The sequence below is a fragment of the Cricetulus griseus genome, chromosome 2, assembly GCF_003668045.3.
Source record: "Cricetulus griseus strain 17A/GY chromosome 2, alternate assembly CriGri-PICRH-1.0, whole genome shotgun sequence".
In the NCBI taxonomy this organism is placed as follows: domain Eukaryota; kingdom Metazoa; phylum Chordata; class Mammalia; order Rodentia; family Cricetidae; genus Cricetulus; species Cricetulus griseus.
In genome coordinates, this window is record NC_048595.1 from 17,116,238 (window position 1) to 17,141,511 (window position 25,274).

Genomic DNA, 25,274 nt, shown 5'->3' on the forward strand with positions numbered 1-25,274 from the left:
TGAGCACCTGTAACCCAGTGCTTGGGCAGTCAACTTAGCTGTAAAATAGGCAGCTCTAGCTCAGCAAGACTGTCTGCAGGGAATAAGACACCTGAAATTGTCTTTGGCCTCTGTGTGCCTGCACCCATGTGTGATGCTGAAGCTGCTGATGAGGGGACCGTGCTCTGAGATTTAGAGGATGTGACAGGTGAGGTTAGAATCAGGGAGACTATTTGAGGGACAACAGCTCACCCTGAGCGGAATAGGGGAGGCAGGCGGGGTCACACTGCAGAGGTTGGCTCTGCTAACTCCCGAGCATGGGAACAGCAATACAGGGTAAGGAGGACATTTGGGATGGGGCACATCAGCTGGGCAAATATGGTCCTCACCCCCAGCCAAGGAACCAGACCCTCAGTAATAAGTTTCATTCAGAATGCACAACAGGGCTGAGGTATAGTTCAATGGCTGGGTATGTGCTTAACATATATGAGGTTAGGTGGGAACCCCAGGTAGTTCAGTGGTTAGGCATGTGTTTAACACGTATGAGGTCCTAGACATTCCCAGGTAGTTCAATGGTTGGGTGTGTTTAACATGTATGAGGTCCTGGGTGGGATCCCCAGGGCTGCAGAAAGAAATGACATTGAGACAGAGCTTTCCAGCTGCCACTGTTTAATGCCCAATTATCACAACAGAAGGAAACTCGCTGGCATTCAAGGCAGGACTTTGGGTGAAACCAGGAGGTAGGTGACCCACACGGAGTCCCCAGCTCAGGGACCCCAGACCCCCACTCCCGGGCACCCTCAAAACAAACAACACTCACAAGACTTCATCTCTCCCAGTAGCCAGAGGCTGGCCAGACTTGTGGTCACTATGGTCCCTAATGGGCCTTGTGGGAGAATAGGGCACGTAGGTGAGGTGGTGCCTCTGGGCACAATGACAGAAACCAAGAAACTGATTCTAATCAACCCCAAAAGCTTCAGATGTGCTAGCGCTACGCAACATCTGATGCCGGCTAGCGTAAGCAAACTCTCTACAACACTACCCTGGGCTGAGAACAAGCAGGGAGGGGAAACCAAGTCACGCCCCCTCAAAGCTCACAAACTCACTCCTCATGGACACACCAGCTGGCCCCGTCACCCCAGAGGAGGGACTGACTCACCCTGACACCTTCACTGGTGCATTTCCAACCCTATTTACAAGTTTAATTCTGCTAAGTGCTCTGGGGTCCCCTAGAGACACAAATGACTTGGGGGCTTGCTGGTGGGGCTGGGAAACCTAGGAAAGAGACTGGGCATGAATGGTCCCATGGGGCCTAAAAGAAATAGCACTCAAAACTGTTCCAAATGGGGCACACCCCATTCTTTTAAAGCACTTGAAGGAACTTGGAGGTCTCAAGTATCATTTGGCAAGAAAGAGGCTTGAGCTTGTTCCCCACGCTAGCCTGGGGCTTCTCCTGGGAGGTCCAGCCCCTTGACTAAGGGTTGAAAAGAGACAGCCAGGAGAGCACGAGGCAGCTGCTGGGAAGGCCTCTGTCCATCCCTGGGCTGGGCCTTTGGCGACTGAACTTGAATTCTGGACTGCATTATGAACCTCACTCCAGACAGGAAGTACAGCCCTCTTCTCCAGAACCTTAGCTCTCCATCCAGTGGCCAAGGCTCAGAGGTCAGGCATCTCCCTCCTTGGAGTTGGCATATGACTAAATGGCAGAGACCTGAGAACAACAATGCTGCCTCCAGATGCAGAGCATCAAACTAGAGTCCAGGTAGCATCCCCATCACTCAAGGGTCACCTGTGGCTCTAGGGCACAGTGGGCTTCCATGTGGTCCAACTACAGCACGGGCCACAGATAGCTATGGACACAGCTCAACCAACACAAGATTGTAAACGTCCTTAAAACATTAGGAGATTTCTTTTTCTTTTTGGTAACTTAACTGTGCAGTTCTTGAGTGTGGACTTTATAGACGACAAGGTCACATCGCAATGTCAAAAAGTTAGACGCGCGATGTAAAAGTATACAAATTCCAAGTGTGGCAGGTGTGAGACACTGACCACTCCTCAGAGGGGCCTAATTTGGGAGCCCAAGAAGTTGAATTAAGGATAACACAAATTATCCCCAAATGGGCATCAGTTCACATTAGCCCAACATTTAAACTTCAAATGCCAGTCAGTTAGGAGCCACCTGGCATAACCAACTTTTTATCATTTAAATCAATTTAATGCTACAAACATACAAAAAAAAAAAAAAAAGTGCTGCCCTGCTGAGCCCCTGAGAAACCTGAGCTCCCTGAAGGTGGGTAAGACCTCCCTCCCTTGGCCTTGGTTCAGCCCAGAGCATGCTAGCAGACTCCTGTCCCCATCTGGACCACAGGGATCCTGGAGGGTCAGCCCATGGGGAAATAAACCCAAGGCTCTTCCCAGATCCCCACACCATCTCCTCATGAGCTGCTAAGACCTAGTCTGCAGTGAAGACCACTCCACCCCCCCCAAACCCCATCACCCCCTCAGCATTCCAGCGGGGGAAAGGTACAAACCTGCCCTCAAGCTTCGGACCTTGGAAGTGGAGTGAGGGCTTGGGAAGGCTGGTCCCTAAGGAATCTCCCCCTCCAACAACCACAACCAAGAAACAAAACAACCCTCCGAGGGAAGCATGGGTAGCCCTTGGGGTGTTTCTTCTTACACAGTCTCTGCCTCCACCTCCCAGGTCTCTGACCAGGCCAAGGCAGAGGCTCTGAGGAAGGTAACCTCAGGTAGCCATGACACATGCCTCCTGCTTTTTCCAGGGGCTCTTCTGGCTTAATTCCTGAAGGCCTATATTTACTTTCTGAAGTTCAGGAGAGACAAGGGACCCAGCCAGAAGGGAACTTTCTTGGCTACCTACTTGGCTGTGGGGAGCTCAATGCTATCTCTCCCAAGATAGCTACTGGAACCTTCTCTGGGGTGGGAGAGAAGCTGATACCTTGGCTGGGCCCTGCACTTAACTAGAATTACAAGGCCTAAGTGCAATTAACATTCAAGCAAACTGGATACCCTCCTCAAGACCCAAGTACCACTGTAGTAGGAGGACCAAGAAGTTGGCCCTGGCTCCTGGAAGCCCAGGTGTTCCCTTAAGACAGTGGGCATGGGAGGGCCTGTCTGAGGAGAAACTACAACAAATCTCCCTGCTAAAACTCAGGGTGGACAAACAAACAAACCTGAAATAAATACAAAGGCATTAAGTGCTTCTAGAAAAAGCCAGGGTCCAACTGCCCCTCAGGAGGCAGCAGACCCTTTCCCTGAACATGGTCACCTGCACCTGTTGTCCTTCATGAAGGGGTCAGAGGTCAGAAGAGGAGGATCAGGGCCCAGCCCCTGACACACTCCTCACTCATGTTCTCCACATCTCCCTAGCTGCCCTCCACTGGAAGGAAGGCTGGAACGGAGCCGCTCGTACACAGGGGGTGACACCTAGTGTCCAGTGTCCCCCATCTGGGCAGAGAGTCTGTCAATCTGTCTGTGAGGAGGTAGAGACAGAGGCAGAACTCTTCAATTAATCAACAGGTCCCCAAGGTCATAGGAGTCGAAGAGGTCACTGATGCCCTCACCCTCATCCATGCCCCACAGGTATTCGTCCTGGTCCAGGGGCGGGGAGAAGCTGATCAGAGGGGAGCTGGCGGCCAGGACTGGGGACAGGAACTGGTCCTCAGTCTGTTGCAGAAGTGGGTGTGACAGCTCCAGCATGTTGTCAGTGGTTTCCAAGGGGACAAGGGATGGTGCTGGTGCTGGCGGGACCGGCTGGGGCATCAGCACTGGGTTTGGAGACAAATAGACTAGAGTCATGATTGGCCCTGAGCACACGGGTGGTCTTCCGGTCTTCTCTGGCTGGCCGGCCCTCCTCCATCTCTTCCACTCAATGGCATGGTGACACCCTAATCTCTTCAGGCACCAGTCACAGAAACCTCATTTTCTACTCTCTCCTCCCCTCCACTGGGTGCAGCGGCCTGCTCCCCAAACCTACCCCAGGCTTCTGTACCCACCCCACCCCACCCCACCCTGCTACACTACAGGGCTGCCCCTGAAGCCATTTGCTCGTTCCGGCATCTCCAGCTTCCCCAACTCTCCCACATCATCACAGCACACGACACCTCAATAATGAGTATCTTTAAAAAGCATCCTCCCGGGCTGGAGAGATGGCTCTGAGGCTAAGAGCACTGGCTGTTCTTCCTGAGGTTCTGAGTTCAATTCCCATCAACCACATGGTGGCTCAGACCATCTGTAATGAGTGAGTGCCCTCTTCTGGAGTATAGGCATACATGCAGGCACTGCTTAATAAATAATTAATAAATAAACCATCCTTCGGGGCTGAAGAGGTGGCTCAGTGTGCTGTTCTTGCAGAGGACCTGAGTTTGGTTCCCAGTGTCTACACCTGGTGGCTCCAGATCCAGAGGATCCGATGCCCTCATCTGGCCTGTGAGCACTCGTATTCATATGCACATCCACACACACAAATAAGTAATGAAAAATAAAATATTTTTTTTTAAGCATTGCTTCTCCCATCCCCAAGGAACAGTTCTTTCGACAAATGGTTCTGGGAGACAGGGATGTCTATGTGCAGACAAATGAAGCTAGACCCTTATATCATTTCCAAAAATTAGTTCAAAGTGGACTAAAAACCAAATGCAAAAATCTCAATCTATTAAATCCTTTTTAAAATCTATTTCTTTTTATTTTATGTGCATTGGTGTTTTGCCATGAGTGCAGGGTCCCCTGGAACTGGAGTTACAGACAGTTCTGAGCCGCCATGTGAGGGGGGGAATTGAACCTGGGTCCTCCGGAAGAGCAGTGGTGGTTTTTTGGTTTTGTTTTGTTTTTTTGGCTTTTCGAGACAGGACCTTGGCTGTCCTAGATCTCACTCTGTAAACCAGGCTGTCCTCGAACTCATAGAGATCCCCCTGCCTCTGGCCCCCAAACGCTAGGACTAAAGGCCTGTCCTTCCACTGCCCGGCTGCAGTCAGTGCTCTTAACCACTGAGTCATCTCTCCACCCCCAACAATCTATTAAATTCTTACAGAAACACCTAGAACAAAAGTTTCATGCCAAGTATGGTGGCTTATACATCTAACTCTGGCCTTTGGGAGGGCAGAAGCATCATAAGTTTGAGACTAGCGTGGGTTCCTGAAACAAAGCGATAAACAAGGGCTGGGGAGGCAGCTTAGTGGCTAAGACGGCTTGGACGTCAAGTAGGAGGACCAGTTTGAATCCCGAGCACCCACATAGAGGTTGGCATGGCTACAAGTGCCTATAACCCTAGAACTGGAAGACAGATTCTGGTGGATCCTGAGAGCTTATAGGCCAGCCAGTCTAGCCAAATAATAACAAGCTTCATATCCAGTGACTTAGTCTCAAGGCAACAACTCAGAGGATTGCTGGGTGGTGGTGGTGGTGGTGGCGGCGGCGGTGCCGCACGCCTTTAATCCCAGCACTTGGGAGGCAGAGGCAGGGGATCTCTGTGAGTTTGAGGCCAGCCTGGTCTCCAGAGCGAGTGCCAAGATAGGCTCCAAAGCTACACAGAGAAACCCTGTCTCGAAAAACCAAAAAAAAAACCTCAGAGGATGACAAAGAAAGACACTTGATGTGATGTCCTGCTCTAGCCTCTGCATGTATATGCATAGTTACACAAACACGTACATGTAACTAACACACACACACACACCACATCAGTTACAACTGCCACCATCACTAAAGCTTGGGGCTGGAGGCATAACTCAGCAATAGAGTATTTGCCTAGTGTGCATAGGCCCCAGGTTCGATCCCCAGCACACTGCAATCTCAACACACTGCTGAGATTACAGCAAGGGGTCTGGCAATGGGAAGAAGAATTTGGCCGTAAACCCCAGCCCTGCTTCTTATCAGCTGTGGACTGGGTGCCCCAGCTTTCCCAGGAGGCTAAAGTAGAAACTACTCAGAATTTTGGGGAGTGGAAACTGAAGGAAGGCCTGTGGAAGTCATGGGGTAGGGTGAACTTGCTCTCCTTCCTGCTGCCGGTCACAGCCAGGCTGGCGCTGTCCTTTGTAACACCCATTGCTCCACCCACTCTGAATAGCTCCAAACTCCACTAGACACTGCACAGGTGGGGTACTCAGTTCATATTAGCTGTTTATGAAAACCACACTCTGGTGATGTTGTCCCCTGGGAACTGGCCCTGCAATATTTTGTGAGAATCTTTCTTTTTTCTTCCTTCCTTCCTTCCTTCCTTCCTCCCTCCCTCCCTCCCTCTCCTCCCTCCCTCCCTCTCTCTCTCTCTCTCTGTACCAGGAATAGAAGCAAGGCCTGTGCACATGCTAGGCAAACACTCTACCACTGAGCCTTCTTAACCTTCTCTACACTTGTTATTTTGAGACAGAGTCTGAATAAGTTACCTGGGCTGTCGTTGAACCCACTATAGTCCAGGCAAGCCTCCCTCTTGTGACCCTCCTGTCTCAGCCTCCCAAGAGATGGGGATTACAGGCTTCTGCCACTAGGCCAGGTGAATATTTGTTTAGACATCTCTTGAGCCTGGGTGTTACTATGTTGCCAAGATTGGCCCTGAATTTCTGGCTTCAAACACTCCTCCTGCCTCACTTGGTCTCCCAAACCTGGAAACAATGGGTTCCAACCCAAGCCCCCTGTTTCAGATCCTGTATCTTAGAATGCCAGAACCTGGACAGCATGTGGAAGCAACTCTTATTTGAGCCCCTTCTATCAAGAGGAAAATGAGGTTACAATGGGTTAGTAATTCCTCTGGAGATGCCAGAACCTTAAATCCCAAGACTGTTTTACCCTCCACTCTGGGCCTGGCCTCTTGTATTCACATCTCAAAAATGACTATTTTGGGGCTAGAGGGATGGCTCAGAGGTTAAGAGCACTTGCTGCCCTTGAAGAGGACCCAAGTTTGGTTTCCAGCATCTACAAGAGGGGCTCACAGCTGCCTATATGCACATATGTGATATATATATATTTATATTGCTTAGAGGTAAACACACAATAAAATAAAAATAAAAAATCTTCAAAAAGAACAAAGATGGAACATGGAGCCCATGTTTGCATCTTTTTTTAAAGATTTTATCTATTTATTTATTATGTATACAACATTCTGCTTCCATGTATATCTGCACATCAGAAGAAGGCACCAGATCTCATAACTGATGGTTGTGAGCTACCATGTGGTTGCTGGGAATTGAACTCAGGACCTCTGGAAGAGCAGCCAGTCGGTGCTCTTAACCGCTGAGCCATCTCTCCAGCTCCCAAGTCTGCACCTTTGTGAGTGAGTGTGCATGTAAGTGTGTGAGTGTACATCTTCAGGACAACTTCCTCTCCTTCCTATAGCAGGCATAAAGTAGCAAGCAAACTGGCTCCAACCTTGCCTGCCCTGGGTGTTGGGGACAGGACCCAGGGCCTCAGTGGCTAGGCCAGTACTCTACCCCTGAGCTCCACCCCAGCCTCTGGGCTCCGGATCCTACTCTAGAAAGTGGTGGTCCACGGAAGGGCAAGTAATATGCAAGTGGTTCTAACTTGGGAGAGCCATGTACATGTTGACAGCTAAGTGAAGAGGGCAGAGTAACAAGAGGAACAACAGGGTGGGGCACAGGTCTGGAATAAAAGATAGTGCCTGGGGAGGTGCCCAAGCAGACAGATGGCTGGCACACAGAGTGACACATTCAGGAGGGATCCTCAGAGAAGACTTAGGAGTCTGGGCTCTTGTCTCAGCTCTACCATCAACTTGCTGTGAGACCTCAAAGAAGCTACTTGCTCTCTCTGGGCATTAATTTAATCATATAGAATGAAATCAAGGTCAATAAACTTCTGTCAAGGGCTGGGCGGTATTTTAGGTTTTGTGGGACACACGTGTCCTCTGTAACGCAGTTGCCCTCTACCCAACTCTTTTTTAAACCTTTTTTTACATTTACGTGTATGAGCATTGCCTGCATATATGTATGGTACTGTGTGCATGCAGGACCAGCAGAAGTCAGAACAGGGCATCAGATCACCTAGAACTGGAGTTATGGAGTGCTGGGAACGGAACCCGGGTCCTCTGCAAGAACAGCAAAAGCTCCTAAAAGCTGAGCCATCTCTCTAGCCCCCTCCCCAACTCTTGAAAAATGTAAAAAACAAGGTAGGGTGCAGCTTGTGATAGGTGCTTGCCTAACGTGTGCAAAGCTTGGTTCCTAGCATAACCACTAAAGACAAAGAGAAACCGGAGTTCAAAGCCATCATTAGCTCGTTGGCCATATGAAAACAAGCCAGTTTTGACCAGCAAGGCTGGAATGTGTCAACCTTTGTGTTGACACAGGAGCAACCTATGTCCTGTGAAACATCACACCAGGCCTTTCCCACCAGACCCACCCCAGTTCTGCCTTTCTTTAGACACTAAGGTTCTTGGGCTTCCAAGATGGCTCACTGAGACAAGGCGCTTGCAGTAGGGTCTGGTGACCTGAGTTCAATCCCAGGACCCACATGGTGAAAGGAGAAAAACAATTCCTGCAAGTTGTGGGAGGCACATGTACCACCATGAATAAGCAAATGTGACAAAAATTAAATAAAAAACTACTAAGGTTCTACTAAAGGAATCCTGATCCAAAAAAAAAAAAAAAAAAAAAAGGTGGAATGCGGGTCTATATGACCCTGAAGAACCTGTTCATGTGACCTGGGGCAGAATCCTAGTAGAAGGCAAGGCCTTTCTGCAGAGGTGGCTTCTGGCTCCATCCACTCCTGCACCCACCACCCACTCCCCAACCCCGCAGCCAGGTGTGGTCCCTCCAGCCAGGGGCCCTTCCTGCTTGATCCTGTGCCTGAGGACACAGCACTGGGCCCCTGTGGAGCAAGGGTCAAGACACTACTGTGCTGCTCCCAGCTGTCTGTCCTTGGCCAAACTCATCATTTCTCCACCTTGGTTTTCTAGCACTAAACCAGGAATAGTGAGACTTCCTCCAAGATGTGCTATGAAATGTAAATGACCAATATGGAGTCCTGGTGTAGAACAAAACAAAACAAAATAAACCCTAACACCAGGCTGTGGTGGCCCACACCTTTAATCCCAGCACTCAGGAGGCAGACAGGTTGATCAGTCTCTGTGAGTTCCAGGCCAGTCTGATCTACAAGTATTGAACAAGGCTAGAAAGGTAATCGTGTTTCCAGTTCTCTGGGTTTTCGGTGGTAGCTAAGTACATAAACATATTCGGCAATTCAGTCGTGAAATCTAATGGGAAGCCCCTCAGCTTTAGAATGCTGTTTTAAAAAAATTATATTTATGTTAGGTATATGAATATTTTTGTCTGCATGGATGTAAGTGCATCACATGGGGAGTGGTGTGTGTGTGTGTGTGTGTGTGTGTGTGTGTGTGTGTGTGTGTGAGACAGACAGAGAGAGAGAGAGAGAGAGAGAGAGAGTGTTTGCATGGTGCTGGGGTGTGCCCAAAAAGGCACTGGCTCCTCTGGACTGCAATTATGGACAGGTGTAAGCTACCGTTCGGGTGCTGGGAACTTAACTTGGGCCCTTTTGTTGTCTTAGCTGCCCAGCCATCTCTTTGGCCTTGGCTCCCACCCCTCCCCAGTTTTTTGTCTTTTTTTCAAGACAGGGTTTCTCTATGTAACAATAACCCTGGCTGTCTTGGAACTCACTCTGTAGACCAGCTGGCCTTGAACTCAGATATCTGCCTGCCTCTGCCTCCCAAGTGCTGGAATTAAAGGTGTGAGCCACCACCAGCCAGCAGCCTTGGCTATTCTCACAGTATACTGAGATGTATTTCCCGAAGAAATACATCTTTGGATCTGTTTAATTTCAGTGTGTAATTTTTTTATTAACAAATTCCTTACGATAATTTTTTAATTAAAAAGTAAAAATATTTTAAAAAGAAGAAGAAAGGAAGAAAGAAAAAAAAAGAAAGAAAAAACCTTCAGGCTAAGGATGTGGCTCGGTGGTGAAGTTTGGTGTTGTAGTATTTACTTAGGAAGCATAATGTCCCAGGTTCAACTCCCTCACCACACACGCCACCACTCACTGTGGCTCACTGAGTGCCACGTGCTTGGCTGTGAGCCAACCTCATAGCAATTGTGGCAGTAAAAGTGACAGTAACAGCTATTGCCAGGTCAAACACTGGCTCACATTAGTTCACTAATCCTTTTAATAACCAGAAAGTTAAATATTAACTACTCTTGTCCAACCTACCGATGAGGAAACTGAAGCACAAACTGTCGAAGGGCCCACAGCTGAGGGAATGAATGGCTGAGCTGCCCCAGAGCAGCTCTGGCTCCCCTGCTGAGACAGGGAGGCACAAGCTTTTGCAAAGCATGAAGAACTGTTATCACACTCGGGGACACTAGGCTTATCTGCCGTGAATGCTGGGTATCCAACAAATGCAGACTGGGAAGAATTAGAGCCACTGCTCTGCTCACCTCTCCCAAGGAGCAGAGGGCCTACCTGAAGATGCTGTGGTCTCTGTGATCCCAGGATCGGTGCTGCAGCTGGGCTCGGGGAGGTCAGGGACAGGGCTGAGGGTAGAGGCAGAGGGGAGGGCCTCCTTGGAAGGACTGTCTGGTTCCTGTACCTCCTCTGGGCACAGGTAGACTTCAATAGGCCCTTGGGTACTCTTTAGATAAATCTGCAGGTTCTCCTGGAGGAGGAAGAGAAACCATCTCACAATGCTGGGCACAGACTCTCGGGTCAGCTGGTATGAATGGACACAGGTAGTGCTACCCATGTGTGCGAGCTCAGTCCCTGAGCCTGACACTGCCAGCTGGGAGAACATCACCATTTCACTGTCCCATATGCAAGTCCCCTTGGAGGGAGGACACCTTGGTTTTCCCTTGGGGAAATAAGCCTGCCCCGGGCCCTGCCCTGAAGTTTGTGGAAGTGGCCTTCCAACTCCTATGGTCCCATTTGTGATGCAGCTAGAAGAATCCAGGGTTATGTGGCTTCCTCAGGGTATCACATGTCACATGTCCAACCAGCATGAGGTCCCTTCCTACCGGGTTGGCTGAGCTGTTGACACATGTGCTCTACCACAGGTGGGGAGCCCCCTTGAGAACAGCAGAGAGAGGTGGGCAAGGAGAGAGAGCACTGGACAGATGGGAACCCTGTCTGAGCCCCAAAATTAAACTTTGACTCCAATCTCCAAAACCCAGGGCTTGTCACTTGGTCTTCTCTTCTCCATAGGCTTAAACAAGCTGGGCTTGGCTTCTCTACCCGTTCCTCCACTGTATCCCTACACTCATCCCACTGACCACACACACACACACACACACACACACACACACACACCAAGTTCAGGTCTCTATGCATCACGCATCATTTCACCTGGCAGGAATTCTGTAGTGACAGTTTACCTGTCACCCCCAGGATGCTTCCTCTGTCCTTTAAACACATTTTCAGTCAGGAAGTAACAGACCCATTGCCTGGGTCTCCCTCACACCCACCAGGTCCTGAGCTGAGGACTAGGGCTTTCATTACCTCTGCGGTATGGGTTCCTTCTAAGATGTCATTTCTGGATCCCTTAATATGTGCCACACCCTGACAGAAGTTGAGCAATACCTTCTTTTGTAAAGATTAAAACCCTAACGGGGGTGGGGGGTGGGGGTGGGGAGTGGGAGGCTGGCATCTAGCTCAGCCGGGGGAATGCTTGCCTAGCAGGTAGAAGGCCCAGGTTCCATCCTGGCACCACCTAAACTAGTGTCACGTACGCCTATAATCCCAGTGTTCTGGAAGTAGAGGCAAGAGGATCAGAATTCCAAGGTCATCTTTCCTTACATAGTGAGTTTGCAAAGAATTGTGTCAAAGATGGGCCAGAGAGCTGAGATTTAGTGTGCTTAAAAAAAAAGAAATTGGATCTAGTCTGAGGCTGATGAGGAAGGAAGTGACTCAGTGTCAAGCTGAAACCTGAGGGTGGCTAGCAGTCCACCAGGCAGGGAGAGGGAAGTGCATCCCAGCTAGAGGGGACGGCCTGTGCAAAGGCTGCACCGAGGACAGCCTGAGAGCAGTCGAGACTGCAGGCTGATGTGGCAAAGGGCAGAGTGATGGAGAAGGCTTGGGAGAGGAACTGGGTGGAGTCCATTGGGCTCAGAGCACCAAAGGCTTCATGAGCAGTATTAAGGATTTTGGTTTGGAGCTGGAGAGAGGACTCAGTGGTAAAGAGCACTGGCTGCTCTTCCAGAGCATCCAGGTTTGACTCCCAGCACCCACAGGCAGCTCACAACAGCCTAAAGCTCTAGCGCCGAGGAGATCCAACACCCTATTCTGGCCTCCACACACTACACATGCATGGCACACAGACAATACATGCAGGCAAAACACCCAAACATAAAAATAAAAATGTAAATCAATCTCAAAAACAAAAAGAATTTTGATCTTGGAATAGAGAGATTGATTAGCAGAAAAAAACAAAAAACAAAAAACCCTGCTCCAAGCCTAATGACACACAGGAGAAGACTGACTCCTACCAGTTGTCTCTAAGATCTACACATGCACACACACACACACACACACACACACACACACACACACACACACACACTCACACACACACGATAAATAAAATTTTAGGACTATTTTCTTTAATTTGATCTTATGATAGAAATGGTGATGTCTGCCTCTAATACCAGCATTCAGGAGGCAGAGGCAGGAAGGTCAGGAATTTGGGGCTAGGCTGGGCTACATAGTAGCTTAGTGTGCTTAAAAAAAGCCAACCTGACCCACATAGAGAGCTCAAAAAGCCAAGGGCACAGGTACAACTCAGTCTTGGAGAATGTGCCAGCACGTGCAAGGCACGGGGCTCCACTCTCAGCACTAAAGAAAAACTGTCTTCATCTTGAGCCTGTGCAAGCATGGACAGTGAGTAAGAATTCTTGTGAGTCCTAAGCTTGCTTCTGTGGGGACACAATTGTGCGAGCAGAGGAACCCACACAAAAGGAATGCAAAGAAGAAAATCTCTGCAATACCAGGGAAGCCCTTGGGCCAGTGATTAGTCTCCATTTTTCTTCCTAGTTTGCCCCAGACCCCAGATGGACCAGTGGAGCTGGGGCTGTCAGGGCCAGGCAGACTCTACAGAGATACCCAGGACATTCCCACCCTGTTCTTTACCCAGGGTTTGCCTTCTCACCTCCGCCCTGTCTGGCACTTCCAATCTTGTCTGTGGAGGGGCCTTGACTGCGATCACCGTCTGCTCCTTGAAGTTGCCCACAGCACGGATGTCCTGGTAGGTCACGTAGGCCAACGTTGGGGCAGGAAAGTTAAGAAAAGCGACTGCCTTGTCAAAATGCGAACCCCCCCCCCCCCGGCCTGCCAGGAAGATTTTATCTCCTCTCATAAACCCCCGAATATCACATTCTCACACGTGATACAGTTCAGAAAAAAAATTCAAATGACCATAACCTGTTCTTAGAATAGCATAAGCCACCTTCCTCCCACAGGAAAGCAAACAGATTGCATACCCATGTTTAATGTGGCTGTTTGCAACCACAAGGAAATTGGATGGGCCTAGATGCCCATCAACAGATGAATGGATGCCAAAAACATGGTACAGACTCAACAGAAATGATTCAGCATAAAAGAAAATGAAAGCAGGAAATGTGTAGTGAAATACTACACGAAGCCAGGTAACCCAGTCACCATTCCAACAGGCAGCACCAAGAAGACTCAGTGGTTACAACAAACAAACAAAGAAACAAAGAAGACAGGATATGAAGGTGGAAGGGGGCTGTTTGGGGGGGCGGGGTCAGAGAGGGAAACTGGGAGGAGATAGGATCAATGTACACATGCATGAAATTGTCAAGGACTAAATAAAAGGAGAAGAAATACAAAACAAAATCTTGGCCTGGTAAGATGCCTCAGAGAGAAGACGCTTGCCCCCAAGTTTGACAATTTGATCTTTGGGACCTCGGTGGTGGGAAGAACTGACTCCAAGTAGCTACCCTCTCATCTCCACACATGTGCCATAGCACAATGTGCCCCCAACACACAAATAAATACATGTAAGTAAAAACTAAACAGTAAATTAAGAAGGGAAATCTAGACTGGATGCAAACATCCATTCTAGCTAGCCGTTAACAACACGGTACACCAGCAACCACAGGGTGGCTCACAACCATCTCCAGGGGGGTCTGATGTCTGCTCCTGGCATAAATTTGCACATGCAGATGGAGCGTTCAAACATAAAATAATCTTAAGAAGGAAAGGGAGGAAGGAAGGAAGGACCCCAAGTTTCCCTAAGCTTGAGAGGGAGAAACAGATATGACAGTCCCCTAGAGGGAGCTAGTCCCAGTAAGGAGGTAAGAAATCAGCTGGGTGAAGATTTCAGCAGCCAGCAGCCCAGCCCCCTGCCCATCTCGCCGCAGAAAGAATATTTCTTGTTGGCATTATCCTCGGTCAGGTGCTTGAAGCTCTGCGAGCAACTCTGAATGAGCTGGTCCAAGGCCTGCTCTGCATTCATCAGCTCCTTCAGCTCCTGCCCCAGCTGCTGCTGCTTCGCAGGTCGGGTGGGGTCTTCAAATATTCCCCTGCCTCTGGGAACAGAGCAGCCCCATTGTCAGGGTCAGTCCATATTCACAGTCCCTACCATCATCAGGGCTGCCCTGCACGAGAGCTAGTCCAAGCCAGGGCGAGTCTCCAGGGCACTTCATGCAAATCGGTGGTGATGCCCACCTCCTGGGAACTGTCGTAGACTAGCACTGAAGTTTGGGGGGAGGGGAGACATTGGAAGCCTGAACCCCTGGGTCTATCCTTATGCCCCAGCCTCCACCAGACGGAAAGGTACTATTGACTTTAGCCCTGGCTCCGCTCCTGGGTTTCCTTTAGGGTTCATGCCAGGGTACTTTCAGACCTTGCAGCTGTGGGGAGGAGTCTGACCCACACCTGTGCAGCTCCCAAGGGGCTTTCCCAAGAGGAGGGTTCCTGGGGACCGGGACACAAGGAGCTGGGGTCCTCTCGGGCCTTTACAACCCCTAAAACTACTCAGCTCTGCCCGGTCCCTTTGCTCTTGCTATCACTCCAGCATTTAACACCTGTCCCATCCCACTCAGACACACTGGCTATGCCCCTCCCCATAGGCCTATTGGTTGGCTTTGGCCGCCTACCACCCGGTACTTGCTGTGGATTGCCTGTTGCTGGGGAGGGAACTCCAAAACTCACACCTATTGGCTACTGTTCCCGCCCCGCCCCCAACAATGCACCCATTGGCTGGTGCCATGGCCTGGCCCAGGCACTCACACCCACTGGATGTTGTTTTTGGACTTCTTGCGGATGAGCTGGATGCCCTCCAGCACGTTGGTGATGTCATAGATGCGCCGCTTCTGCACATCCAGCACTTCGGCTGCCCAGTTCAGGTCCAGGACCCCATCCTCCGACTCACTCAGGAGGTAAATGAATTTCTTGGTGAGCAGCCCCAGCGACGTGTCATAGCGTGTCTTCTCCCCAGGAGACTTGGGGGCTGAGGAGGAAGAGGCCCCGCTCACACACTGCTCTGGGGGAGCCAGCCTGGGTTCTCCCCAGGAGTTCAGATCCATTAAGCAACACCTTCCACCGCCCTTCGCCGAGAACTGTCCAGCGCGCAGAGCACCCAGGCAGCGGGGTCTCCACGGCCGCACAGACCAGGAACCCGAAACCCCGGGGAAAGACTTGCTCCAGGTCTCACCGCCAGGAGGGGGCGCTGCAGAGACCGGAAGCCAAGTGTCGCGACTCCGAGTTCAGAGGACCTTGCCATCACAGCTCAGAGCAGACATAGCAACAGCTCCAACAACTAACTGCATGCTGTTAGGAGGGTCACTGTTCTGGGCGCTTTGCTTAAGCCAATACCCTACAGCGTTGTGCTGAAGCAGATTGGCTAAGTCATTTGTTCGTTTCATTAAGCAAGCGGCAAACTAGGATTCAAACGTAGGCAGCTTCCTAAACCATTATCCTCTCCTGTCAATTATACCCGGAATTAGGAATTCTGGTCGGGAGGAAAAGACAAGCCTGGATTTGAGAACATTTTTATAGATCCACACTTGCCTTGCCTTTCCATGTGTAGCCCAATAATTATCTGACGGGAATCGTCTAACATCAAACATCAAATGGCCCGGGTTCATGGAAAAGGTCCCTTTCTCAATAAGGCTGATGTTGCAACACCACGTCTCAGCTGCTTCGAATTAAACCACAAGGGAACTTTTGCAATCAAATGACTTTAAGTCACATAGAAGTTGATGGCCAAACTAATCATGGGAACTAAATTTTAGTCTCAGATGCCTCTGGAAGGGGACTTGAGAATCCCTTAACACATAGAGGCCAAGCATTTGGCACACGTACTGCCTAGTCCGGTTTTGTGTCTGTGGCAGACATTAATAGTCGATCAGTATTATGTATTATGCTCTGCAGTCCTACTGAGCTTTGGAATCCTTCTGCCTTGGTTCTAGGTAACATCTAATCAATCAGTTGAATGAACGTTCTCCTCATCGTGACCTAGTTGTGCCTAATTTACATGAGATAACAAGGGTTCACAGAAAAGGGTGAACCAGTCAAGTCACGTGGAGCCCTTACCTGGCCCTCCAATTCCTGACTTTCATGCATTCTACTAGACATGTGCCCTCATTAGATCTCTGTGGAAATTCATATATTTCCTGGACACGCTGGCTTTAATTCCCAGCTTAATCAGAATATTGACTGAAAATCTCAGTGGAAGGGATTCCTTCTGGCTTAGCTTTAGGGAGGCTCTAGTGGGACAGCCTCGAGACCTTCGGGTGCACAGGCCAGACTATTCCAAGCTCCAGTTCCCTTTGAATCAGTTAGCACTGTCTGCCGGTGGGAGAGACTCTGGTGAGCCAATGATCCTCCCAGAGCTCTTTCAGAAAATGTCAGATTAACCCAACCATGAAAACTTAAAAAAATACTAAGCTCCCAAATCAACACTAGTGATGGTGGTTAGCTCTGGGCAGCAGGTGCCTAGTATAAGTATAAGAAGCAGTGCCAGGCATTAGTCCTGATTCCGCTGACTAGCTGTGTGACCTTGGCTAAGTCCTGAGTTCTCCTACGTTGCCTCATCAATAAAAGGGACATACTCTACCTACTGGACAGAATCAAGTTCGAGAATACACCAGAAACCTTGGAAAAGGCTGAAACAGACTCTGCTGGTGACGGGATGGGTAGAGCTGTTGCCTCCCACCCCGTGCCACCCTGCTGTAGGTGCCCATCAGAAACTCTTACTTTTGGGGCTTGGCAAACCATCCACTCGGATACACGTCCCCTTGGGAGTCCGGAATTCAGGGACCGAAGGCCTCCCAATGCCCTCCAGGTCTAGCTTCCTCTTGGCCTTTGACAGACAAGAGAGAGGGTAAGAGAAAGAGTTAGAATTGGGTTTTCCTTAGCCTTTTCCCTGAACTGCAGCCAGGGCAAGGAGCCCACCAGCAGCCACCTCCTGTGTGTTTGCCATCAGCCCTTGGTACAGTGTTACTGACTGAACTTCTTGAGGAAATGTCAATGCCCAGCGAAGTGAGTGCCATATTTTCTGAGGGGCAAATAAAATTCCTACCTCTGTGGCCCAGCCCCAACGGAACTCTCTCTCTCTTTCTCTCCCCCCCCAAGAAGAAGAAGTGGGCGGGACCTAAACCACATCAGGCTGGGGACCTGCCCCCTTGAGAAGCAGCTGGTTCAGACAGACCTGGTGCCCATCACAGCCCCACAGCTGGCCCTTATCAGGGTGGGACCAGCATCCGCCCAGGCCCAGGGGACTTCCTGGCTCAGTGCCACACCCCAGGGAGGTGCCCACATTGGGAAACAGTGCAAACACTCCCTCTCCCCATTTGGCCTCCAGCTTGAGGGTCCAGGGCCTCCTGAATGGACAGCTTGTCATTCTCTTTGCAGAGACACAATGAGTCCTTCCCTGGTGTCTTAAGGACAAGCAGCTGAGGCCCTGCTGCCCCTCCCCGTTCCCGCCAAGCTTGGGAAACACCTGCTGGGGAAACCAAACCACAGCCCATCTGCTCCTTTCTACCCAGACACCACCCACTACCACCACCACAGGGCCACAATGAGGCTTCTAGCTGCACTGCCCGGAAAGGGCCTCCCTGATGGTTAGGGCTAGGCAGGGGTGGGGCAGGGGCACTGGGGCACTGGGGCACTGGGCAAAGAGCCAGCTGGAATCCCCAGCACCTTTGAAGGCTCACCGTGTGACCTAGGGATATGTGCCACCTTAGCTGAGAGCCTCAGTTTCCTGCTCTGTAAAATGGGCAGATATCATGGCATGGAGGGCTATGGCGAGGACTTGGGAGTAACTTCTGTGGAGTTCTCAGGATGAGATACACAGTAGGGTCTCAGGAAATGCACAGTCTATTCCCCAAACACGATCTCAACATCTTCCTGGACACACCCTCTGAAGCCATTGAGCCTGTTTCCTTCCTCCCCTGTCCCCCAGACACCCCCACCCACTTGAGAGGTCTGTTTTAACACTTAGTGGTGAGGTCACGCTCGCTGCTCTGCTCGCTTTGGCAGGGCTGAGCCTTCTAACTGCTGCTGAGCACAGCTGGCCTGACAGGTGTCAGCTCCGCTCTCTGACTCCTGCCCCCTCCAGGAAGTCTCCCCGGACTGGTGCAAGAGTTCTGCTTACTGCCTCCAGGAGCCTGTCACTTCAGTCCTCCACCCCACACAAACACCTCCCCTACTCATTCCTGAGTGTCTCCTGAGTATTCCTCACCCACGTCTCAGCTGACCAAGAATCCTAGACTCTCTGAAGGCTAGCCCCATCTTATAATCAGAGAAAGGCCCAGCTGAGACCCGCTACACAAACCAAGCTAAGTTCCAGCACTTGGCTCTAACTGAGCCTCCAGCACCGCCAGTCTCTTTGCACAGCTGTTATAAGCAAGGCCAGGTGGGCAACACGGACTTTGTCTTGATCAAATGATTCACTCCACCCCCCCTCCCACCATACAAAGACAGGAGACAGGGAATTGCTCAAGCCACGATTCCAGATCATCCCATACTCCCAACCCCCCCCCCCATCAGAAGGTCACTTGCCCCCTGCAAGGCAGGGAGCAGGAGAGAATCCTGACCAGCCAATCACATTCTCTCAGTCCTGAAGTGGATCAGCACTGGCAATCTGTCTTGGCAGACAAGTCCATACAGAGAGGTAAGTTACAAGGCAGGCCTGGAGTCACACAGACAAAAGCAGAGCCTGGGTTTGAACCCAGGTCTGTCCAACTCCAAAGCCATGTGCCTGCTACAAGAGCCATCCATATACCTTCCCTCAGGAATTGCTAGAATGTGGGCCTAGGTCTGGCTCTGCCATCTGCTCCCATCACGTCACACCCTGCCTTCTCTTTTCTCACTCTCTCTCACGATGTCCTAGGCTCACTGCACTCCCCAGGGTCCCTAAGTAGCAAGTGTCCCCACCTAAGGACACCAGCATAACACCTTTGGGTACCAGACAGAGAAAAGTTGTCATGTGGTTGGGTTGGGCATGCAGAGCCAGGTGGCAGAGAGCAAGCACCAGGAGAGGCTGAGCACAGGCTTGGGGTCAGATGGGGTCAAAAGTAGACTTCTCCCTCCTTAGCTAGGTAAGCTGGGAAGTCAGGTGACCTTGACCCACCTAATGAGTTGGGCAAGCCTGCTCCTGAGGAGAGTCAGTAAGTGCATGTACTCTGCCCAGGCCTGTGTGGGGCCTCCCGCCACTCAGGCATGGGTATCACCATGGGTGGAGTTCAGAGACAGCAGGGGCTAAGGAGAGCAAAGGTCTGTGACCACACCCAGAGGCCAGTGTGGCTCTAATCTGGACCCTCTGAAGCAGCCCCTTTGTCCTGGTTAGGATTTAAGTCTACCTGCCAAGCCCTTGGGGGTAGAATACACCCCTTGCTCAGACAGCCCCAGAGGAGCCAGCAGGGCAGCCAAGTGAGCAGTCTGGTCAGAGAGGGAAGTGACTTGCCCAAGGTCACACAGCAGGGATCTGGGTTTCCTTTCCTAGACAGGCACTGGGGTGAGAGCAAATTTAAGGATCACTTTGCTGACTGCTCCAAAGGTTCATGAGAGGACAGCCTGGGAGGAGTCACCCTATCCCCCAGCCTATGTGTGTCATCTTCTGGCCTGGTGTCAGTAGAGTTTAAAAATATGTATGTATGTATGTATGTATGTATGTATGTACATATGTACATTCAGCTTATAGCCTAAGCCATTGCAGAGGCTGAGGCAGTATTTCTTTTATCTTGAGACAAGGTCTCACCCTGCCTCTCCTAGAACTCTCTATGTAAACCAAGCTGACCTCAAACTCACAGAGACCCATCCACCTCTGCCTCTGCCTCTGGAGTACTGAAATTAAAGACCTGAGCCACCATGACCAGCTGGATCTAGAACTTTCAACAACTTTCCTGCCTCAGTTTCCCCAGTGCTAGGGCTACAGAAGTGTATGTATGCCTAGCTCAACTGGATCATTTGAGTCTAGGCTTCCAGGAGCAGATTGGAAATAGTGAGACCCTATCTCAACAACAAGAACAAAAACAACAGCCAGGACGCCTTTAATCCCAGCATTCAGGAGGCAGAAGCAGGAAGATCTGTGAGTTCGAAGCCAGCCTGGTCTACATAATGAGTTCCAGGACAGCAATGGGACAGTGTAGACAGATGAAGAGCCCCCATTGTCCTCACTGAAACCAGCTTGTAGAACGAATAGAAAATGTCATGAGCCTGGCCAGTGGTGAGACTCTGCAAAGAATGTTCCTCCATCTTTTCTAGAGACTAGCAAGAACAATGGCCCAGAAGCAAGGAGACCTGAGTCCTGGCCTTACTTCTGCAACTCAACCTGGTTATCCTCCCTTTAAAGGCCAGCTCCCCAACAAATCTTGCTCACCCCCACACTTTGCAGCCACAAAGCAGAAGGCCACACCCAAGGTTGGGTTTGGAGCAGCTCCAGGTCACACCCTTGTAAAATGAGTAAGCAGGGGGTTAGGCCTGCCCATGGGGCACTGGGGCCCCAGCATCTGGAGATGGACCAGAGATGGGCTCTGGGCCTGGCAGGCCTTTAGGGAGTCTGATGCAAGGACACCCCCACTTCTTGGCTTGTGACTTCACCTCTGTTCAGTTTCCTCACCTGCATAGTGCCGAGCATCTTAACCAAGATCACTGGTGAAGAGTGCCAAGCAGTGCCTGGCATGCAAGGGCTGCTCTGGCTAAGATCCCTGAGCCCGCCCTGGGAGGGTAGAACAGACAGATGCAGAGTTGGTAGGAAAGGCCCAAAGCACTTCCAAACCCCAGCTGTTCCTGACAGTCTACATCCAAAAGCAGGTGGTCAAAGGAGACATTAGCCTGCCAGAGTCCCCTTTCCGGGGGCCACCTAGCTCCAAGGCTGCATTCAGAGAGCTGACTTGTGGGTCAGGTCACTGGACCCATCTCTCTCTGACCCTCAGTTTCCCACCTCTGTGACACAAAGCTTCTCGTTCGGTCTCCTTCACAAGCTACACAAATGCATTAGGCTGGAAAATGCTGAACACCAGATAAGACAACAGACAGTTATCCTCATCATCCTGACCTGTAAAACAGGGATGACAACACAGCAGAGACGCTTCCCACACTACTGGGGAAAGGCATCTGGGAAGGTGGAACACAGCTTGACTCCAAAGGCAGAAAGTGAGGTTCTGCCTGTAGCCAGAGAGTTGGCCATGTGGCTCCCAACCCCTGTGCTCACCCTGGGAGGGTAGGACAGACAGGTGCATAGGTCATCCAGAATGCCCGGGGGACACGGGATGCTCTTATCCCTGTCCCTAGACTTACCATACACTACAAATACCATCTCCCCTCCCTGCTTCCAAAACCTGAGCTGGAAGTGACAGAGGAAGGTGCATTTCTAAAAGAGGAAACTCGGGCTGTCAAGATGGCTCAATGGGTAGAAGAGCTTGCCACCAAGCTGGGCAGCTTGAGTTTGATCCCAGGACCCACTCGGAAGTAGTAAAAAAAAAAAAAAACCCAACTCTGAAAGTTGTCCTCTGACCTGCACACACAATGTGCCACAAACAACCCCCTCCCCCACATAAATGTAAAAGCGGAAACAGAGGCCCTGACTTATCCAAATATACAGTGATGATCCCGAGGCTGAAACTCAACTCCCTGAGGCCTTTTCCTTTCCCACCTTCACTCTATGGCTGCTTCTGCTCCCACAGCACACACCCTGTGCTACAGCCCAAAGCCACCACACCAGGCCTCCTTGACAACAGATCTGCAGGACTGAGGAGGACACAGTCCAACTGAACAGGAACTCCAAGAGACTAACTACATTTGCATCTGTTACTGGCAATTTCAGAGGATGACCAGGCTGTGGGGAGGACCTGAGGACAAACACCACTTGAAAAGGAGCTGGCTAGATCACTTTGTCCACATCAGGCTGGACCAGAGATCCACGGGATCTACCCTCCTGTCACCAGGAAATGCCACAGGCCAAGCCCCTGACCTGAAATAGCAGGTGCTGGTTTCTGGTGTAAACAATGAAGGAATGAATGAATTATAGCAATGTCTGTGACTTGTGGACTCTCTCAAGGTCACACTGGCTCTACCCGGATTGGGCTGGGTCTCCAGGCTCCCACTTCAGTGCTCATCACACTGTAATAGTGGGTGAGATTATTTCACGCAGTAAGAAAACGAAGGGGTTCTCTACACTGCTAGCCCCACTTCCCCACCTCAGCCAGCAGTACTCAAACTGAGCCCCAGGCTCCCCCGTTCCTTCCCCCACCCCAAACAAGCATATGGGAAGCACCGGGGGGTCCCCAGCATTACCGGCAGCCGGCCTGCGGGCACACATCGCACAATCTGGCCCTCGGGTCCGTGGGGAGTGGCGTCGAGGCAGGTGCCCAGCGCCGCAGCGGAAGGCACCGTCTGCGTATAAAGCGAAGTGTAGTACGTGGTGGTGGTGGTGGTGGCCGGACACAGCTGGGGGCTGCTGAGACCCGGAGGCCACAGCTCGGTGGGGTTCAACGCGGGCAAGCTCTTTGTGGGTTGCGCCGTGGCCGGAGCCAGGGTCCGCGGCGCGCGCAGCATGGCGAGTGCGGCGCCCCCTACCCACCCGGGTCTGGCGAGCGCGCGCGGGGCACCTGCGGGCTTTGCAGCCGGCTGCGCCGCGGACGCCGGGAGCAGCCGCCAATGGACGCCCGCGGGGCAAGGCCGGACCCTCCCCTCCTGGCCCGCCGCCCAGCGCTGCCGAGCTCGGAGATCACCGCTCGGGGATCGCGTGGCGCGGGTGCCACTGCCGGGGGCTGGCCCGGCACGGCCCGCGTCCCGAAAGTCTGGGACCCCGGGATCGCGCCGGCGCGGGAAAGCGTCCCGGGAAGCCCACACACTCCGCGGACACGCGTGTGCTCTGACCCGCGAGGGTGGCCTGCACGCCCGCTGAGCTCTCCGCTTGCACTCTCGTCCCTGGCCCTTGCTCGGGCTCCTTTTTTCTTTTCTTTTCTTTTCTTTCTTTTTCTTCCTTCCTCTCTTTCTTTTTCTTTCTTTTTTTTTTTTTTACCGCCAAACTACGTGCCGCCAAATTCGGATCTCCCGCGGAAAATGCCGGGCTTCGATTGGCTGCTACGACATATACAGGCTCCACCCTCCCACCCGCCCCCGGAAAGGCTTAGTCTAAGAAACAGCGATTTCAACAGAAGCTTAGTGGCTTAAAGGGGCCGCGACATCTGCTGACTTAGCTTCCTCTTGGATCTAACAGCCAGCGAAACTGAGGCAGGAGGGGCATCCGGGACTCCCCGTGTTGCGACCCACAGAACAGCGAATAGCGTTGAGGAATGGGCCCCGGGTCCCTGAAGGTGGGGCCAAACACTTGAGGGAAGTCAGAGTCTGGACCTGAGCCTTGACCCTCAGGGAATTCTCCAGACCACAAGAACTTCTGTTTGTTTGCATTGTTACTTAGTTATGTTATATCCATTTATTAATATATTAATTAATATAGCCAGTATATATCCCTTTCTCTTCAAATGAAGGCCAGACACCTGGTTCTTTAATTGGCAGAGGGGCAGGAAAGGGCGGAGCCTCCCATTTATATTTCTTCTTCGGGAAGAACTAACTAGCATCTGTTGAGCACCTACTGTACCGCAGTACAGTACACCAAGATTAGACCATAACGAGTGCTATGTTGTTTATTGTCTCCAGTCAACCCTGAGAAGTGGGTTGGGTTAAGCTAGACAGTCGGAGGGGTGGGGTAATTTGCCCAGGGTCATTCACAGATTTGCTGATCTGAGAGTTGGCAGTCAAATCTAGGACAGTCCAGCTTGGGTGTCCTTGTTTGTTCTAGTAAAGGCTCCTCCCGGACTCTCCCAAGCTCTGGCCTGCCCTTGGCAAGCACAGCAGGGTGGGGGTCTCTGTTGGGGACTCATTTACCCAGGACCCAGCGCTCTCGCTGAGTTAAACACCTCCAGGGTTCTCCTAAATATTTATTTATTTATTTATTTATTTATTTATTTATTTATTTATTTATTCATAAACGCCCCTTGCTGATTATCCATTTACAGTCCACATCTCTCAAGTTTAAAGAGGCTGGGAAAGTGTTGGACAGCGGCGATTGACAGGGGCGGCGGCAGGTGCTGGCCTATTCAATCAAGGTCAGCTCTGTGATTTTTTTTCTTCTTCTTCTTTTCAAGTTTGGGCCTTGGCATTCAAAGCCCTGCAGAGTGAGTCTCCAGCTTAAAACCTCATTAGGTCCTCGGGAATCGAGCAGCCCAGGCTTTGTGCCCAGCATTCTCTGGGTCTCGTTTTTCTATCCCTTATAATACCTCATAGGATCACGGAGAAATCTCATGAGATAGTGCATGCAAACCTCTTTGCGTAGAGCCTGGTCCACAAAGCCTCAGGAATCAGCAGCTGTGGCCACGTCAGATGTTATCTCTGGAACACAGATCTGGCCAGGCAGTGGTGGCTCAAGTCTTTAATTCCAGCAGAGGCAGAGGTAGGCAGATTTCTGAGTTCAAGGCCAGCCTGGTCTACAGAGTGAGTTCCAGGAATGCCAGGACTACAAAGAGAAGCTCTGTCTTGAAAGACCAAAATAATAATAATTAATAATAATAGATAATTTACATATCTCACTGGTCCCTCAAGTCCCGGTTTAAATCTCTCCTTTAGGAAGCCTTCCCTGCCCATTTTCCCTCTCTCATCCGGAAGACCTTTTACTCTCTTTGAAAGTTTATTGTGTTCTGCCTCAAGCAAGACTTGACTTTTTTGTCTTGTAAATCATTGATTGCATTCTAAGCTCCAATGATCTCTGTCAAATCTCTTTGAATCGGGCTTGGCTTGGCATGCAAAAGGTGGTTAACAAATATTGACTATGACTTGTTCATGTGTCCAGCAAAGAGAGGCAGTAGTGA

General features: G+C 50.9%; 1 protein-coding gene across 1 annotated transcript; it reads right to left on the reverse strand.

Moving 5' to 3' along the window:
- Window positions 1-631: 631 nt before the first annotated feature.
- On the reverse strand, window positions 632-23,434 carry E2f2 (E2F transcription factor 2). The gene is made up of 7 exons (XM_027399728.2): window positions 22,699-23,434; window positions 17,158-17,263; window positions 15,190-15,409; window positions 14,328-14,486; window positions 13,085-13,199; window positions 10,411-10,603; window positions 632-3,764 (listed from the first exon to the last, which is right to left on the reverse strand). The coding sequence occupies exons 1-7, from the start codon at window positions 22,957-22,959 to the stop codon at window positions 3,502-3,504; spliced, it is 1,317 nt and encodes a 438-aa protein (XP_027255529.1). The 5' UTR covers window positions 22,960-23,434; the 3' UTR covers window positions 632-3,501.
- Between the last annotated feature and the right edge of the window lie 1,840 nt (window positions 23,435-25,274).